The sequence below is a fragment of the Perca fluviatilis genome, chromosome 2, assembly GCF_010015445.1.
Source record: "Perca fluviatilis chromosome 2, GENO_Pfluv_1.0, whole genome shotgun sequence".
In the NCBI taxonomy this organism is placed as follows: Eukaryota; Metazoa; Chordata; class Actinopteri; order Perciformes; family Percidae; genus Perca; species Perca fluviatilis.
Genome location: NC_053113.1, coordinates 20,087,447 through 20,105,830, shown reverse-complemented (window position 1 = coordinate 20,105,830; position 18,384 = coordinate 20,087,447). Strand labels below are relative to the sequence as shown.

The 18,384-nt window shown below is 40.3% G+C and overlaps 1 protein-coding gene across 2 annotated transcripts in view; it reads right to left on the bottom strand.

Annotated features, from left to right (window-relative positions):
• Positions 1 to 18,384, bottom strand: part of sik3 (SIK family kinase 3) — a 36,178-nt gene that overhangs the window by 10,368 nt on the left and 7,426 nt on the right. For both annotated transcript variants that reach the window (XM_039823999.1, XM_039824007.1), the window contains exons 2-13: positions 10,686 to 10,802; positions 8,893 to 8,956; positions 8,266 to 8,427; positions 7,955 to 8,079; positions 6,311 to 6,434; positions 4,889 to 5,007; positions 3,020 to 3,130; positions 2,803 to 2,937; positions 2,335 to 2,412; positions 1,604 to 1,713; positions 322 to 478; positions 30 to 179 (exon numbers count right to left, since the gene is read on the bottom strand). In XM_039823999.1, coding sequence (XP_039679933.1) covers positions 30 to 179; positions 322 to 478; positions 1,604 to 1,713; positions 2,335 to 2,412; positions 2,803 to 2,937; positions 3,020 to 3,130; positions 4,889 to 5,007; positions 6,311 to 6,434; positions 7,955 to 8,079; positions 8,266 to 8,427; positions 8,893 to 8,956; positions 10,686 to 10,802 — 1,452 coding nt within the window. The remainder of the gene's footprint in view (positions 1 to 29; positions 180 to 321; positions 479 to 1,603; positions 1,714 to 2,334; positions 2,413 to 2,802; positions 2,938 to 3,019; positions 3,131 to 4,888; positions 5,008 to 6,310; positions 6,435 to 7,954; positions 8,080 to 8,265; positions 8,428 to 8,892; positions 8,957 to 10,685; positions 10,803 to 18,384) is intronic.

The window sequence follows — 18,384 nt, the reverse complement described above, 5'->3', positions numbered from 1 at the left end:
TGCACACATACAGAAATCCAGATCCTCACCGGGCTGGTGACAAGTGGTGAGGGCCCCCGGGGCCTCTTGAGGAGCTGAGCGTGTAGCTGAATGTTGGCCCCACCGTCGGAAGCTCTTCGACCAAGAGGCCCCATGCCGTTAAGCAGCTGCAGGGTGGGTGGCTGCAGCAACGACTGCTCCTGGTGTATCAGCAGACAATGGAATTCAGATTGGGTGATATTTAGACCCTCCATACCCAGGTTTATGCAAATAAACCGATGACTTTCAGGAGTGTTCTAACGCTAATTAAAAGACCCCACAATCTAACCCAACTGACTGTACCTTGTACTCCAGCTGCTGTGTGGGCTGCAAGCTCTGTGTGGGCATGAGAGTGTGCATTTGGCCCATAATGGGGGCCAGTGGGGGGAATGGAGGCTGGGGCACTGCACCGCGAGGGAAACCTGGTGGCATTTTCTGGAGGTCCTCCTGCATCTCTGTCCTGTGTTGGAAGTTTCAGGAAGTTATGTGATTAGTTTTGATAAGGGTCAGAACTGATATGACATATGACACATGAGGGGGCAAGTTTATGTAAAGCTAATTTTAACCCGGCCCAAGCGGCAGGTGGAGCTGAGATTCATTCAGGAGGTTGATTCAGAAAGGAGCAGCATGCTGCAGGATAACGGCTGCAAAGCCCACGCTTCTATACGGAGAACACTATTGAAGACAAAGATTTTCAAAGACGATTCTTGCTTCTTGTTTCCCACAACAAATTTTTGTAAATGCACTTTTTAAAACCTGAACGACGACACCGAAGAGCAGGCTGGTGCAGAACCGACGGCATAGAGGATGGAGTGTGCTGGCCTCGTCTCGACGAGGGAGACACCAAAAGCTAGCAGGCTTGGCTCCGGAAGGTGGAACGCGAAACGACACGGCGGCCCGGTGATTCATTTTAACACCGCACAAACCCCTCTACAAGTAGGAAAGACATACACTCATCCCGGCCAGCTTAATTTCATTCCCACGTTAAACGCAACACACAGGTAGAGGAGACAATACCATTAATGTTACGCGCTAGGTTAGCCTTCACGAGCACAGGTTGGCTTAGAGTTGTAACACAATGTTATGTGTTAGAAACTAGCTCATTTATTACTTAAAGTTGTTTGGGATAGATTATTTAAATGCTTCTTAAATAACCCACACTCTACTATCCCTGCCCACTGATTATTTATTAAGCTATAAAAAGCTAGCAACGGTTACTTTTGATTGCTTTTAAACGTGACACTACAACCTGACTTGTTCAGTAGTAGCAGGAACACAGCATCTACCATCTTTTGACACAAGCCTTAAATAAATGTAATTTGGATGCAGTATTCTACCCAAAACTCAGATAATATAATAAAACGTTTGACCTTTAATCTAGAGAGAAAAAATGGAAGTCCCGAAAAACTAGAGACTTACTTTTACTAAATAGTTGGTGATTTTATTTAATTTTTGTAAGAAGTTATGGGTGATGACAGAAATGTTAGAGTTATCATCTGAAATTACAGATCAGTCAGCTGGCATTTTTTGAAATAAAAAAAATACTACTTGTGATATGTAGCAATAACAGAGAGTTGTGTTTTACCTTTGGTCTGGTACTCCCACAGTGTGCCGCCTCATCGAAAGGTACCGAGCCATGGCCTCGGGAGATGGTTCCTCCCCTTCATCACTGTCCAGAGCCATGCTGCCATCCGGCTAAACAATAAATAAACAGATTTGTTATTAGTAATGCCCATTGGTAGTGTGTGCTGCATGCTTGTGTACATGTATGTCCATGTGTTAAATGATCATATACATTTTTTATGTATTTAATATATATATATATATATATATATATATATATATATATATATATATTTCAAACTTCATGTATTCTATTAAAATCCCTGCTGCAATGCAGTAATCTGACACATTCTTGTGTTTCACAGCATTTGTGAGTCAGCTTTGAGGCAGTGTGTGTGCATCTATGTGTGTGTCCGATCATAGTGTTTGAGATAAACCACACGCTACACAACCGTAGTAAACCGTAAATACTCGACAGCCAGTGATTACAAACATGCAAATCATCAAGACTGGATGCTGTTTTATGTTGACTGATGTATGCTACCAAGAAGTGGTGAAACAATTATTTGCTCGGCTAAAGGGACAACAATTTTTAAACCAACTCTAAATTAGAAGCAGTTAAGGTAAGAGCCTTTCAACTCCATAAACTAAAGCTGTGCCTGGTCCTAGCTTCTTTATCACACATTATGAGCCCCACTGCTGGCCAAGCACTGCCAGGGTGACGCAACCATGTGGACGGCCTGGTCAACTTACCTCAACAATCTGGTTCTCTGGGTTGATGAGCTGGACATGGGGAACAGTCATGCTAACAGGATTACCCTGCGGATCTGTCTGCTTGGCACACAGACATAAGTTGTAAGTTGGAACAGTTGTGAAAAAGAAAGCAGTCCAAATGTGCCTCTGCAAAACCACTCTTCTTCAAGCTCTCACAAACAACTGTTATTTTAATGACAATGAAGAAGCTCTTGATATAATGACATCATATACAAATAATTGATTTATAAATATAACCAATTTATCATAAAGACATATGATTATTCAGATAACTAGGGTGTGTTGTGACTCACTGGCTCTAGAAATGTTTACTAAAATTATTACTATAAAAACTTGGCATAGAATAGCCCCAACTCTCCAAAATACTATCAAAATGAGTAAAAATTGACACATGTAGGCTGCGAAGCCATTATCATATCATACCAACACCAGTGGACAATGAATTACCTGGACAGCGTTAATGGGATAGGTAATGGAGCGCGGTGTGGGCGGGGCAACACGCAGGGTCTTGTGTTTCTTTAGGCGGTCCGCCAGCAAACTGTAGATGGCACTGTAGTGATCGTATGCATCTGTTTGTAGGGACTAGAGAGGAAAAGGCAGGATAAGTATACGTTGCTGAGATAACTTAACAAAAGGCAGTGCTGAGAATTTATTTGTGTCCAACCTGAAGTGTGCGCTCTCGGTCCAGGCCCATCTCACACATGGCTATCAGCACCTGCTCATTGATGAGCTCCGTCTCTCGCTCCGTTTTCACCTGTTCACACTCTGCTATCAACTGGAAGAGAGGGGAGGTGGTGGTGGGGTCAATGTCATATGCCATAGCCTTTCCCTTCACAGTTTGAGCACCTACTCCATTTAAAAAAAAAAAAAAAAATCAAGTTAAAGGAATAGTTTTAAGTTTTAGGAAATATGCTTATTCGCTTTCTGGTGGTGAGATGAACTATTTCTTGGCTGGGAGGCTTTGCCAGGCAATAAGCATAGATTCCAGGTTACTGCTCAGAATTAAGTCTTTTTAACATAACGTAAAATGGTAAGGCTGCGTGGTATATTGATTTTTTTTTTTACCTTATATCTATATATTTTCAAACGAGGTATGGGATCAGACAATACCGTTTATATAAATATATAGTTTAATGTTACATAATCCTTTTCTTCTGTAAAGCCGTGCCTGTGTTTGCATCTCTCCTTTTCAGTCTCTGCGCAACCCCGCCCCCACTCACTCTCAGACTCTCCCGCAACAGCGCCGGTCCACACCGCTGACATTTCGAGCAACGTCGGCTCTGCAGTTTTGTTGAAGTCCCAGTGAGTCACGGCGATGCCAATAAAGTAGTTTCAAGTGTGGTTACAGTTTTTCAAAACTTCCCGCAGACACCTTTCACCGCGATATGATATTAATGGCAAGCCGAAAGCGGTCGCTGTTGACATTACAATTCCTATGACATGAGCAGGCACAATGTTGCCCTGGGGACTGACTGACAGGCTGAGGTTGTAAGGCAAGGCAACTTATTTCTATAGCACCTTTCAGCAACAACGCAATTCAAAGTGCTTTACATGAATCATTAAAGAGCAATTCAAATCGGCCATGATTAAAATAAAACAAGCTAAACTATAATAATAATAATAATAATAATAATAATAATAATAATAATAATATATAAATACAACAATAAAAGTTACAGTGAGTAAAAAATGTATAATGATTAAATTTAATAGGTTGTAGGGACGGGTTTGGAAGGAGAGAGGGAGGGGTTTTATTTTTGTTTAAATAACAATGTTCTAAGTAAAAAGGTTTGGAATTATATAAAAATATATATAAATAAAAATATATTTTTTTTTGTAATTGCAGAGGGAAAGTACCGAAAAAAATACCGTTTGGTACCGGAACCGAATTCCAGGTACCGGTATCGGTAGTGGTATTGGTTCAGATGCGAAAGGTACCCAACCCTAGTGAGTAGAGCATCCACTCTGCAGTGTAGTTCAGACACTTCACTGATAAACCAGAGAACTGTACAGTAACAATCTGCTTTATGGTCAAAGAAAGTCTTTGTATCATACACTTCTGTCCATTGCACGCTCCTTCTCCCTCAGTTGTTAAACAACTGAAGGAGCTTCCTCAGAGATAGACCGTTTTTATTTAATATAGGCTATTCATTTTAGATAATGTGTTGCAGCTGTATATTTTCACAACAGGGAAGCAAACTGTATCTTTTAATTTTATTTTGATCAAAGTCTGTTTAAATAAAAGTGCTTGTGACATCTCACATGCTGCTTTGACTTACAACTGAACATTTAGCCCACTTTGCAAAAATTAACAGGATATATACAGTACCAGTCAAGTTTGGACACGCTTTCAAATGAGAAATTGTGTCCAAACCTTTACTGGTACCGTATATCGTGTATCGACATTTTTGGTCCGTATCACCAAGCCCTAGGTGCTGGCTGGCAAAAATCATTTGCTTTAGGTAAATGGTCATTACGGGACCCTTCCCTCAGTGAAGATATCGACTGCTGAATACTTCTAGAGGTGTCTCACCCTGTCGAAGTCTGGGTCCGGATCTCCTAGTCTCATCCACTTGTTCTTACAGATTTGCTCCATGCTCAACCGTCTGCTGGGATCCAGCACTAACATGTGTCTGATCAAGTACTCACAGTCTGCAATAACACACAAGCATACATGAGACACCACTCAAAGTACAATACAAATCAAAGCAACTTGACTGTTTAGAAAACATGCAAAGGGACAGTAAAAATTACAATCCATAACAAGCAATATTTTTGACAAGCTAAAATTAAAAAAAAAAAAATATATATTTTTGTCCAATTTGTTTTCTAAATTGTGGTACTCAATACTGAAAGCATAGTGTACCTAGTCTGCAGTTATTTCGACATTTCAAAAGGTGACTTAAAATGATGCTCTACTCAAAGTCTTAAATCAAATGCTCACCCCTTATAGGCTTCAGTTGTGTCTATTAAATGTTTCATCTACAGAAAATTCTCAACCCACTCCACTGTAAATGCATTTTTTTGGTTCTCTCCTCTACATATCAGTTTACTCAACATTCCACAGGAGTGAGTTCAATTAGGGATGTCGGTTGACCTTTAATTGGTTAACCTCTGAGAATATTTTTGAACCGTTAAGCATGTTGGTCTATAGGTAATTTTTTTCCATACACAGCCACACTCCGCTAACAGCTGGTCAAGTAAGCGAGGAAGCTCCAATGTGCAGCAGCAGGGGAGCGATCGAGTGCGGTTTATCTGCATGTACTGCCTGTGAGGAGTTGAAGCATTTCAACAACAAAAACGGTAACGTTAGCCACATTGTACTGCTACGTTCACAGCTATGAGTTACTGTTAACTTCATAGATAGCATAGAGAGCTTTCCCAAACGGAAGCTAACGTTACATTTGTGTGTTGTCATTTAGCATTTTTTTTCTTGAAAATGAACTGGTTTGTTACCGGTTAATAGGTGTCAGGCTATCGAATGCAAAATTAACTGAAACTGACATCCCTAATTTCAATTAACATCTTGATACTTTTATTTAAAGTGAAAACTTGTCACAACTGGAATCAAATGTAACCAGCATAAATTCAACCTGACTAAAGCCACTGTTAAAAAGGTAACCAGTGGATTTTTCTTTACCATTAGGGACACTATGGGGCAATGTTTTTGTGAGTGGGTCATGTTTTGTTTGTATTATTCACAAGGACGCACATGTTTATTGGACCTTAAGGATATACACTGCATTTGTTTGCAAGAAAACACCACAGGGCTCCTTTAATAGCCAACATTCAAGCCAACAGTGGTAAGTGCTTGATACTAAAGAAATTGATTTTGGGTGAAGTATCACTTTAGAATTCACTTGGCGCTAAAGCTAATGACATCCTGCACCAAGGTATGGTCTGGAGGAGGAAGTAAAGATACATAGAGAAGAGTAAGAGCTGACTAGAGTCCTACCTGTGGACATGAAGAAGGGAATGCGGAACTTGCCACTGAGGACACGTGCCCGCAAATTTTGAAGAGTGCTGCCGTCAAAAGGCAGGGCGCCGCACACCAAAACGTATAACACCACACCTAAGCTCTATAGAGAGAAAAGACAGCAAGAATCAAATCATCAATAGTTATTTAAGCAGATTCTGTATCTTGGGGGATACAGTCATTTGACAGGCTGTGGGAGGAGGAGTTATGGGGGGAGGCAATATTTTTTCCCCCACTATGGCCACGCCAAGACCCACCCTTCAATAGCTACTATTGGCCAGGCGTCCATGCTTATGCAAGGCAACGTAACCTGATTTGTACAGGTCCTATCCCCTGACCAATCGGCTATCCTAAGCTTAACCATTCGAGGTGAAATGCCTAACCCCAACCAATCGAGCTGCTTCGCAGGGCGGATCTTGGCGTGGCCATAGTGGGATTTGTAATTTTGCTGGGGGGGAGGGGCATTATGTGGTTGCAGTTGATGAGAAACAATGATGGGGTGATGGGTCATGTAATCAGGTCATGTGACTTTTTGCCAACATTCCAAACATTTATATCAAAATCCAAAATGGCAACATTTGTGAGAAAAAAAAACACGGGGCATGAGGTAAGCGTGGTTATATTTTTTACGATTATTATATTTTAGAGTGATTTTGGTTTTAGAAAATAGTTTTTTAAGGATAGTTTTATATGTTCTTGAGGATAATGTTAAAATTACTTTTTCACAACTTTTATATTAGGCATTGAATGCATGTATTCTGGGGGATACATTGTCCATATAAGGGTATAAAACAGGGCTGATCACTCATGGATATACTTATGTTTTGAGGCCTGTTCTGTACATATATTCAATAAGATAAAGGTGTAAAATATTGCTTACTTTTTATTTTACTCTTAAATGTGTATTATTGATGAATTTGGCAGTGTACACATGTTTTCAGGGAATTTCTGTCAGCAGTTTTTACAGTACAAGAGGGAGAGAGGTCTGTAGTTTTGCCACCTGATGGTTGATCAGATTCAGAGGAGGGAACCAGTGAGGAAGTCGAGGAAGATAAGCTAAAACAGTTATGAAATGTTACATTTACATCCTACATGGTCGATTCATCTTGGGAGATGAAGTTCAGTTTTTTTCTAATGTTGTATGGAGAACATGAAAGAATGTTAATTGTTTATTATATGTTTTTAACGTTGTTGGCATTTGAACTATATATATATATATATATATAAAAAAAAAAAAGATACAATGTAAAAAGTAAACCCTAAATGGGCAATGTATCTGAGTGTAAGTTAGAAAACAAAAGGTCATATTTTGAAAGAAAAAAAAAAAAAAACTTAACTTCTGTCATTTTAGTCTAGATACATAAAAGAAAATAGCAATGAATAAATTTTTCATCATATTTATATATGCTTGCCCCTTTAAAAAAGGACTTCAACAAGCAATTCTTTTAGTTATTAATAAACCCAGAGCGCTATAGACTATGGAAGAAATTTGGTACTATATTTTAAGACAAAAACCTTAGAGCCTCTGATTCATTCAAGATTCTTTTTTGTTTTCGTAACAAATGAGCTACACCTTGTGCCGCAGGACAACAGGGCCTTATGAATACCTAAAAGTCTACTCACCCATATATCTACTTTAGGTCCGTCATACTCCTTGCCCTCAAAGAGTTCTGGTGCGGCATAGGGAGGACTGCCACACCATGTCTTCAACAGCTGTCCTCGAGAAAACAGGTTACTGAAGCCAAAATCTGACAGGGGGAAGAGGATGGGGTTTATTCGATCGTATCACTTTACTTGACAGAATAAATTTAATCAACCCTAGAAAATGCTCCAAAAGCACATGTTGACACTTGCCTACGCCCACTCACCATGACAGCTCAAAACCACTAAATTAGGTTTCCCACCCATACATTCTTAAGTGCTAACACACACACCTGCGATTTTGATGTTGAGGTTGTGGTCCAGCAGCAGATTCTCAGCCTTCAGGTCTCTGTGGACAATGTTGCGGCAGTGACAGAAATGGACTGCTGCTACGATCTGTTTGAACTTCTTCCTGGCGTCCTTTTCTGCCATACGCCCATGAGCTACCAGGTGGTCTACAAAATATATAGTTTAGAGATTAATAGTACTCAATTTTTAATCCTAGAAAACAGAAAGGGGACATAGAAGACTTTACATGACTCAGAGTTTAATAGAGGCATATTTGCAAAAAAAGTGGCACAAAAGGGAAGATAATAATGGCAAAACATGAACTCACGCCATGCTCAAACTAAAAATAAGCAATACAGGAATGTACATGCAGTGCAAACAAACCAATCGTGATGGACAAAAATTATATATATATATATATATATTTTTTTTTTCTTCTAAATTCTAATAGAATTTTTACTTGGCAGATTTCTCAGACCAGTATTTTTCAAAGAAATGTTAAAGAAAATTGTTCTTACATTTTATCGGTATTTTAACAGTCAAAAATTTAAAAGAAACAAAAACTATAAACCAGAAGGACAGGCGATGATGAATACTATCTACATCAAGGTAACAGTGGGTATATCCCTTACCAAATATCTCTCCGCCGCTAGCGTACTCTGTTACCAGATAGATCATCCTCTCAGTCTCCATCACCTAAAGACATAAAAAATGTTAACAACCAGGACCTACAGACCCTCTGACAGGCCAACATCTAGTGTTGGGCGGTTCACCCGTTACACAACAGAATGAGTAAGCACTGGTTGGCATACACACAGAAAGATTTAAATAGAAAAACTGCCATTTCCTCAGTGTAGCGTTCAATGTATGCGTGAGGATTTCAACATATTATGCTTTGTGGCAAAGGGATTAGATTATGTTTAAACTGTTGAGAGCTGTTTCAGACAAGATGCTGTAAAAGTTTGCTTGTGACCGGTTGGTTTGGTGTTACAATCCCCATACAGCTGGAAAAGTTTGGCTGACTCTCTCTTTTTCCAACTTCTACCACTCTAACCGGAGCCATGTTTTTAGTCAGAAGACATGTACTAGGCAGCCCCACAGATGTATAACCATGAATGTTTCCCTGGATAAAAAATATAGATGAATACATACCAGGGGTGGGACGGTTCATGAAAAAACATCCGAACCGCTCGGTCCGCTTGTCTCGGTTCGGAGCGTGTGTGTGCCGCACGGTTCACGGTTCGACGCATGCGCAATGTAGCCTTGTGCCCATCAGGTGCCCGTATGTGACCTCAAACAGTGCGTTTCCCTTTTGCGCGAAAGAAGAGGTGTGGACAAGTTACCAACAAAACGTACAGCGAAAAACCGTGCACAATATTTCAGGCCGTCCTGCCAACCTGTATACATTTTAACATTGATGTACTGTAACGTTTTTTCACTCTAAAGTCGCTGAAGCGGCTGCAGTTTAGATCCTGTCGGGTCTCTGCAGTGGGCGGGGCTGCTCAGTTGCCCCCACGACTGACGCGCGCACACACACAAACACACAAGGTGGATGCAGGAAAAAACGGAGATGAGACGTATACAGGAGGACCTGACAGCTATGCTCGTTATTGTAAGTGCAATGATAAGTCCAATAAGTACTTTATCGTATGACTGTGTCTCAGCCCAGCCCAGGATAGGAAATTAACTAACAATGTAAACAGTTTTTATGTTTAACGTATTCTGAGACGGAGCTTTAAGAGTTCCTCTCTTTTTCTTTTAAAGGATACATTTTTGTAAGAGCTACACTGAAGTTGGCAGTTTGATAAATGCAAGTTATTTCAATTGATATTCTGTAATATTTCAATCTTCATGTGCTAAAAAGGCACATAAGTTCCTGTAGATGGCAATTCACATTCTCCTTTTTTTTGCCAAATAAATGAAAAGCTTGTTGAAATCATCAATGTCTTCCCTCTTGCTGTATCAAAATCTCACCGAGCTTTCCTCAGAGATGGTCCCAATAATATGCTTAAAGTCAAGTCAAATTCAGTTTGTGCATGATTACATGATATAACTATATAATTATTCAATACTGTATCCTACATTGTGGATAATTAAGCTAAATATCATATGCTGAAGTATATTTCTGGGGTGTTAAAGATTAAAAGAAAAAATAAGAACCGTACAAAACCGAAAACCGTGACCCTAAAACTGTGATACGAACCGAACCGTGGGTTTTGTGAACCGTACCACCCCTAATACATACATATAGGTGCATATAATAATTTAATACCAATGAATGTCTGCAATTTTTAACACTTGCATACATTTACCCCAACAAAACAATGTCAGGTCTCATCAGATCCTGCTAAACCAACACATTCCGTTTGTCCTTTTCCTATTGGGCCATGGTTCGCAGGTGTAAGATGTGAGCAAAGTGTGTTACCTGGTAGAGGCGGATTATGTGGGGGTGCTTCAGCAACTTCATGATTTGCACCTCTCTAAAGATCTTTTTCAGGTTTTCATCGTCCAGCTGGGTTTTATCCACTATTTTTATAGCCACCTGAAGACAGAGAAAAGAAACGGATGGAGGAAGAGATAAGGATGAATGAGGAGAGGGAGAGAGGGTGAAGTGGTGAAGAGGGCGAGATTAAGGAGGAAACAGTGAGGAAGGAGGAAATATGGAAGACCGTAAGAGACAAACAGAGGAGAGTGAACGAGAGTGAGGAGACAAAACAAGGAATAATTTATGTTAAACCATGTACTTTGTTTAGCAGCTCTTGAGCGTTCAAAGTACAGACGATACCTTCACATTTATGGTATTAAACCGACACTTAAATTACAGGCTACAATTCCAGGGCACAGTCCCAGGGCCCTTGCAATACTGCAATGATAACACAATAATCATTGAAGAGCAAAGTGACAAGAATATAAACAGCAAAAGAGCTAAGGGGTTGGTGTGAGTCAGACAGACTCAATTTAACATGACGTGGCACTGCTTATCCATTAACAAACACAGGGTTGGGTACCGAAACCCGGTGCTTATATGGCACTGGTGCCTTAACAACCGGTATCTACCGGACCGAATAGTAATGCGGATTTCGGTGCTACTAAAATGCCAGTGCTGCCCTCTGATGCTCCGAAACGGACGTTAAAGGCAACAGAAGCATCGCTAGTTAACATAATACACTTGGCAGCAGGTAACGTTAGCCTACCGTTAGCTAGCAGCTGGTTTAAACACAGTTAAAATGCTGACAGCTAGCATTAAACAGTGTGACTGTATTTCACTATAGAGGATTCCAACACACAGACGTAGTCTGCAGCTACCGTTGTCGGAAAAACAACACAGACTTGAAAACTTCACTTGAAACTCATTCTGCATTCAGTCATTGTAAAATACCCTTTTTCCATCTAGTGGTTGTTTTTGTCATTTACCAGCAATTGACTGGTGAAATAAGTTACTGTTATAAGTTATTACATTTTTAATAAATCATTTAATTTTGACCATATGGCCTTAGCAATAAACAAGCCGTTCTTAAATGTCGCCGACTGTCGTTTTGTGCTCTTTTTTTCTTTTTTAAATACAGTACAGGCCAAAAGTTTGGACACACCTTCTCATTCAATGCGTTTCCTTTTTATTTTCATGACTATTTACATTGTAGATTCTCACTGAATGCATCAAAACTATGAATGAACACATATGGAATTATGTACTTAACAAAAAAGTGTGAAATAACTGAAAACATGTCTTATATTTTAGATTCTTCAAAGTAGCCACCCTTTGCTTTTTTTGGTAGCGCTGCAAACCCTTGGAGTTCTCTCAATGAGCTTCATGAGGTAGTCACCTGAAATGCTTTTCACTTCACAGGTGTGCTTTGTCAGGGTTAATTAGTGGAATTTTTTCCCTTATTAATAAAAAAAAAGTATCGGTTCAGGCACCGGCACCATTTTAAAAGTATCGTTTTTAGCACCGGTATCGGAAAAAACCCAAACGATACCCAACCCTAAACAAACATGCAAAGTCAAGTAATAAAAAACACAAATTATTATCTGCCACCAATCGAGTTAAAAAAAAACAACAAGATACTATGATGAGATACTGGCATTTCTTAAGATGATGAATGGCGAACTGAGCGTGGTCAAACAAACACAGTGCTTTGTCTGGATTATAGCCTGTTTGGGTAACCTGACATGAGCCATGACCTTCGACTGCAAGCGCTCTTGCATAACCAGCTGAGCCCTCTACAATGGCTCCGGCAGTGTGGACGGTGATGGTGTGTGACAGGAGCTTTGCTCTGTCACTTAGGAATGGGTAGACGCCTTTAATGACTTTATCAAGCAAAGCTAATGGAGCTACTCCAAAACATATCTTCATCCAAAAATAGATGAGCGAGTACAGTACAGTAAGTATGTATGGAAAAAATGAAACGCATGTGTCCAGCATTAACAGACACACAAAAACAGCACCTCATCTGTTAAATTCTGTTGCGAGTGCCATCCTGAGCTCTCCCTTTCCTGATAACCGACATGAAGAAGGCCATCTGAAGACCGACAAGGGTAACTTCCTGTTGCAGACAGGAAAAGGGAGTGAGGGAGAGGGCAGAGGGGGCTCCTGGGAGAGCACAGAACCACATCTAACAGTGGCAATAATCCAGATCAGTGCGTGTCTTTGTGTAGCTTCCCTTTAAGGGCATTGTAGAATTGCGAAAAACATGTGCATCAGTAGTCTTCCCTACATGTACTAATTTACAAAGACTGTGTTCACCAAAGATAATTTGATTATTCAATTATGCAATTTTCATGGATGAGCTCTTAATTAAAAAAATATAGCGATGCATCCTGAAGTTTCTTTATTATTAAAATAGTTTCTTTATTATTAAAATAGTGGAGTGGCACCCAGCCTTAAGAAGCTTTTAGCCCACCTAATACAATTGCCCTTGTATTTTTTTTTTTTATTGGCATAGCGCTGCTGAAATCTTAAAATAAATAAATTAAAATAAAATCCGATATTAAGACACTGAACATTATTAGCAAAAACAGAGATAAACTAGGAGGGCACTCAGAGCGCAGACCTCCGCCAAGGCTTGCCCTTGCTCACAATGTTAATACAGTGTGAATTTCCCAAGTTGGGAACTCATTTTTTCCGATTAACCCAACATCACAAAAGCAGCACAAAACACCCCGCAATGAAACAAAAGTAAAAAAAAACTAAAATAAAATGGTGTATCCGCCCTACACGTACATGTTTCACCGAGTGCGGCTGAAATACAGGGGCACACTGACCATGGAGCATAGGAGAGACAGGGGAAGTGAAGATAACATTGTCAGTACCGGTTAACAGGCTGGGCAGTGAACAACACATGCGGATGGATTTTGTGTTTTAAATAAGTGCTGTGGATCTAATTTTTGCCAACGCGGAGTAGTTCACGTGAATTTCGGAATATATAGCTCTAAACTGCACGAGAGAGAGAGAGCGAGAGAGAGAGAGATTGGCCCAATCCCAAAGTCCGGACTCACAGACTCACAGACTTTGGTGCACGTTCTCGCGAAATTCGTAAGGGCTTAGGGTTGTCCCAATGTGGAATTTCAAAGGGCGTGAGGGTTTGAGTACACACTTACCGAGCCCTTTCCGTGAGTCTGCATCGATGCAGACTTCACCAAAGGGAATTACCCACAGTTCAAAGCGTTGTGACATTTACCGCGGAGACGATAGGGAAATCCGGAAATTACGAAGGTAAACAACAGCACGACACACGACCACGGAACGGACCAACCTGTTGTCCAGCTTGTAAAACAAGAGTTTGGAATCAGGTAGCCGTCTCCTGGGCCTTGGCCGTGTGGAAAGCAACAAACTTAAAATGAAAATTCCCAAACCGGCAAGTGTCAGCAACATCTTTGTTATTAAACGTCACCAAGGTAACGTGATCTCGTGAAGTGCTGTCCCGATCCCATTTCTACCTATCTGAGCCCATGTGGCCTCACACACTCACTCACTTAGTACCTGAGATCAATTAAGTCTGTGAGTCCTTAGGCCTCACTTTGGGATTGGGCGAGAGAGAGAGAGAGAGAGAGAGAGAGAGAGAGAGAGAGAGAGAGAGAGAGAGAGAGAGAGTAAATGAGCTCAGAGCAGACAGGTGTTGTCGATCGAAGAAGAGGAGAAATGAACAGTAAAGTTGCGGTAGCTAAAACAGAGAGCTCAACACACCGGGTGGAAAGAGGAGCTGCAGCAGTGTGCAGTACAACAAAAATATGTTGTTGTTTTTTTATTATTAAACCATGTAAACCTCTTCTGGTACAATCTCTAAATACAATTATGAACCTGAAAGGAGCGTAATCTGTGCACTTTAAGTAAAAAATCTGAATACTTTCTCGCACCACTGGCTGTATTAGACTTCACTAGCTTTACCTACGTGTACCTAATAAACTGGCAACTTGATGTAGACTAAACAATCAAAATATCAGAAATTGACAGATTAAGACGATGAAAACATGTATCACAGAGTTGCATGCATTGTCATTTATTTATTATACAGGACTAAATTGTTAAGCTAAATATAGGGAATTAAAAAAAGGGGAACACAAATGCTGTAAGGTGTAATAATATACAGTATTAAAAGTTAAAAAAGATTGTATATATGATGTCCACTAGTCTTTCAGCATTCTTTAGGTTTCTCTGATATTAACTTTGAAAACATCCCTCCATGACTCACCTAATGAGGCTAATCCTAAACAGAGAATTAGGTCTATGGTGTAACGTCTAGAGAGGGAAGCTGGGGCAAGTGCATCTTGCATGCTCATCTGTGTCTCACACAGTCATGTGATATTATGCATGAGGTTAACCTTCAACAGGTGACACAGATTACAACACCCACAGGGGGTGTAATGCTCAGGCTTAACCTATATCAGCATGGAGTTGGCTTCAAAACACAATTCACGCACGCACGCCATGGACAATCTCCTGTTGTGTGCTACATGTGTGAGAAGTAAACTCTGTATTATGTCGGGACCTGATTCAGAATCAGACGTTATCCGGAGTTCATATGTAAAAACAGCTATGGCATAATAGCATATGGTATAAACCTTTGTAAAGCTAGTCTTTACAATAGATAACTAGAAGCTGCTTGATATGAAGCTTAAACTGTGGCGTGTGTTTGTATCAAGTCAAAGACTTCACACTGCAACACACACTCACACACACGTCAGGCTGAAAGTACAAGATCGGGGATACCCTACAGTGCGGAAAAACTGGACGTGACACATTACTCTGACCTCAGGTTTTTTTTTTTTCTACTTGCAAAGCAAAGCCCACACTTTATGGTGAGTAAATTCTGAGGCATATAAAGACCTGAACATAACCTGTATTTGGCAACTACTTTCATTAGTGCCCAAAGGACTATTGGCTTCCAACTCCCCTCCATCCACAACACACATCATAAACACTGGTCAAACAAAGCCAAAACCATTGTCAAGGATGCCACCCACCCAAACCATGGTCTTTTCACCTTACTTCCATCTGGCAGGCGATACAGGAGCCATCGGCCTCTCGATGGTCATTGTTAATGCAAAAATGCCAAATATTCTTGGTTCTTGTCCTCAAATGTGAAGATTTGCTTCTTTTCTTTGTCATATATCTAGTAAATGAAAAATCTTTGAGGTTTCGAATTGAAAGTTAAAATCAAGACATATTTGAAGACTGAAAAATTGTAATGACCATTTTTCACTACTTTTTAATATTTCATCAACTTATTTGACAAAAATAATTACCTTTAATCAAGCAATCAATTAATGACTACTGTGTCTACTATCAGACATTAGGTCATAACACTCATTAACATTTTAGCTATCCCTCTTAATATCTTTGGAAATTAAGATTTTGGCATTTAAAAAGGACTACCTACCTAAATAAACATGTCTGGTTATTTAATCAATTAATTTCAATTGATTTTCCAGAACATGCTATATCACAATACATATTGTTATTGGGACATAAAGTAACATACCTTAACAGAGGATTTCATCCAATTGAGCACATGTTGAGATCTTAAAAACCACATTCGGAGGTGGTTTGAGCCGCACATACATGTCCACATTCTAACAGCAGTGAGAACGGGAATGTGTCCTGGGCCACATTAAGGACTGCCTACTCAACTATGAGCAGAACTAGGCAATTGTTTAAAGTATTTCTCGTGTCACAGAAACCACCAAAGATAAACCGAATCACAATTAAAGTGCCCCTGTAATTTAGTTTTTCAAATGCTTTTATTTTGAAGCAGCAAAATCAGGAAACGTTGGGTCTTCATCAGCAGTAACATAACAGCTCCTACAAGCGAACGTGAAACATAAAATAAAGCAGATATAATATGGAAACTAAATTTCAGCCCACAGAGATTCAGTTAGAAGCTACAAACGTACCGAGAGCTGAACACAGAGACGTTAAAAACGTCTTTCTCTCCTGCAGAGGACCCACCGCCCGTCATAGACATCCTTGTCGGCACACAGACAGACTGTGGCCAGCGCTTTTTCAAGTCATTGCACGTTTCTAAAGTATAATTTATCGGAGAGTAACAACACACACACACACACACACACACACACACACACACACACACTATGCAAACTGAAAAGATGTACGTGTTTATTTGCATATAAAGTGGGGAAGTGAGATCCGATCATAAGTGGTCACTCAGGACGCATTTGGAGACACATTCTACAGACGGGTGAAAACACACACACTTAGAGCTGTCCACTTGTGATCCGATCACTCAGGAGTCAGGACGGATGTTAAAACCAGGTCAGAACAGCCTCTAAGAATTCAGCAGAATGATTAAAGGGCAGAAAGATAAGTCAAGCAGAAACACAGAATTTGTCATAGTATTCACCCAAATCGAATCACATTTGAATGTGCATGTGTCTGAAACAGATAGGGGATGATGTATGTTAGAGAGCTGTGAGCGTGTGTGTGTGTGTGCGTGTGTGTCTGAGGGAGTGAGTGAAATTGTTACACAGTACATTAGCCATGTTACCCAACGCTTGCTTCCTGCCTTTCCCCTTCCTCCTGCTCATCCTTCTCTTGCCTAAAAAACACTCAAGAAGAAAGGGGAGAAGACAGGAAACAAAGAGGAAAGAAGAAAAAGGCCTGCTTCCCCACAGACAGACAAGTCAGGACATGCTGCACAGTGCCATCTCCTACCAATCTCGCACACCTTGCTGTGGGCACAATAAGACAGAGGGCTTTTCAAAGTGTTTCTTTACTTGATCCTTAGACAGGTCATACAAGAGCACTGACCATACCTCCTTAGTAAAGCTATTACACACAAGTATGCACATATTACAAACAGACAATGGCACTTTCAGAGGCTTATCAAACATGCCAAACACTCACAAGGAAAAGGTTGCGTTAAAATATCCACTCAAAATAATACATTGCTAGAATACAGGTAGGGCTGCACGATACAAACTAAAATCTAAATCACGATTAATTGCACATTTTACCTCGATAACGATAAATGAACGATAATTAAAAAACAATTGTGATTCGATGACGGACAATGCGATTTTTTATTTGTTTGTATGAAAGTAAAAAAAACAATCATACATAGGCTATACAATCTATTTCTGAACTGCTAATTAACTTGTTAGGACTAACTTTGAACCAGCAAGTTGTGCTTTTTTTCTGCTTGTGGAGAGCTACGTGACACGTGAAACCATATTGATGAGGACCAGCGAGTTAAATCGGCCATCAGAGTATCTCAGGCAGACACACAGCTGACATCCTGCAGGTGGAGGCGATGGAGACATACACGCCGCGGGCCGCTGTGGACTTGTGCCAGTCCCGCACGCAGCTTCAAGAAAGTGGCGGCATGTGTCCGACACAGCACAAAACATCAACAGCCTACAGCTGTCCGCCGACATGGAGTGCGGAAAGTGTGTCAGAGCCTCCCGGACGGGTGAACTGAGACTCCGTTTCCTGTTTGTCTGTCAATGGTTAATTATCGGTTAACATTTTATTTCACTGTGCTTTCCTTTGGAAGGCTGGCTGCCAAAAATCGCCACTTACTAGCTAATTAATTAGCCTGAGTTTAACGCTAGCTATCAGTAAACAGAAGGTAGTGGCCCCCGCATTTGGCGACTGGCGAGTGTTAATT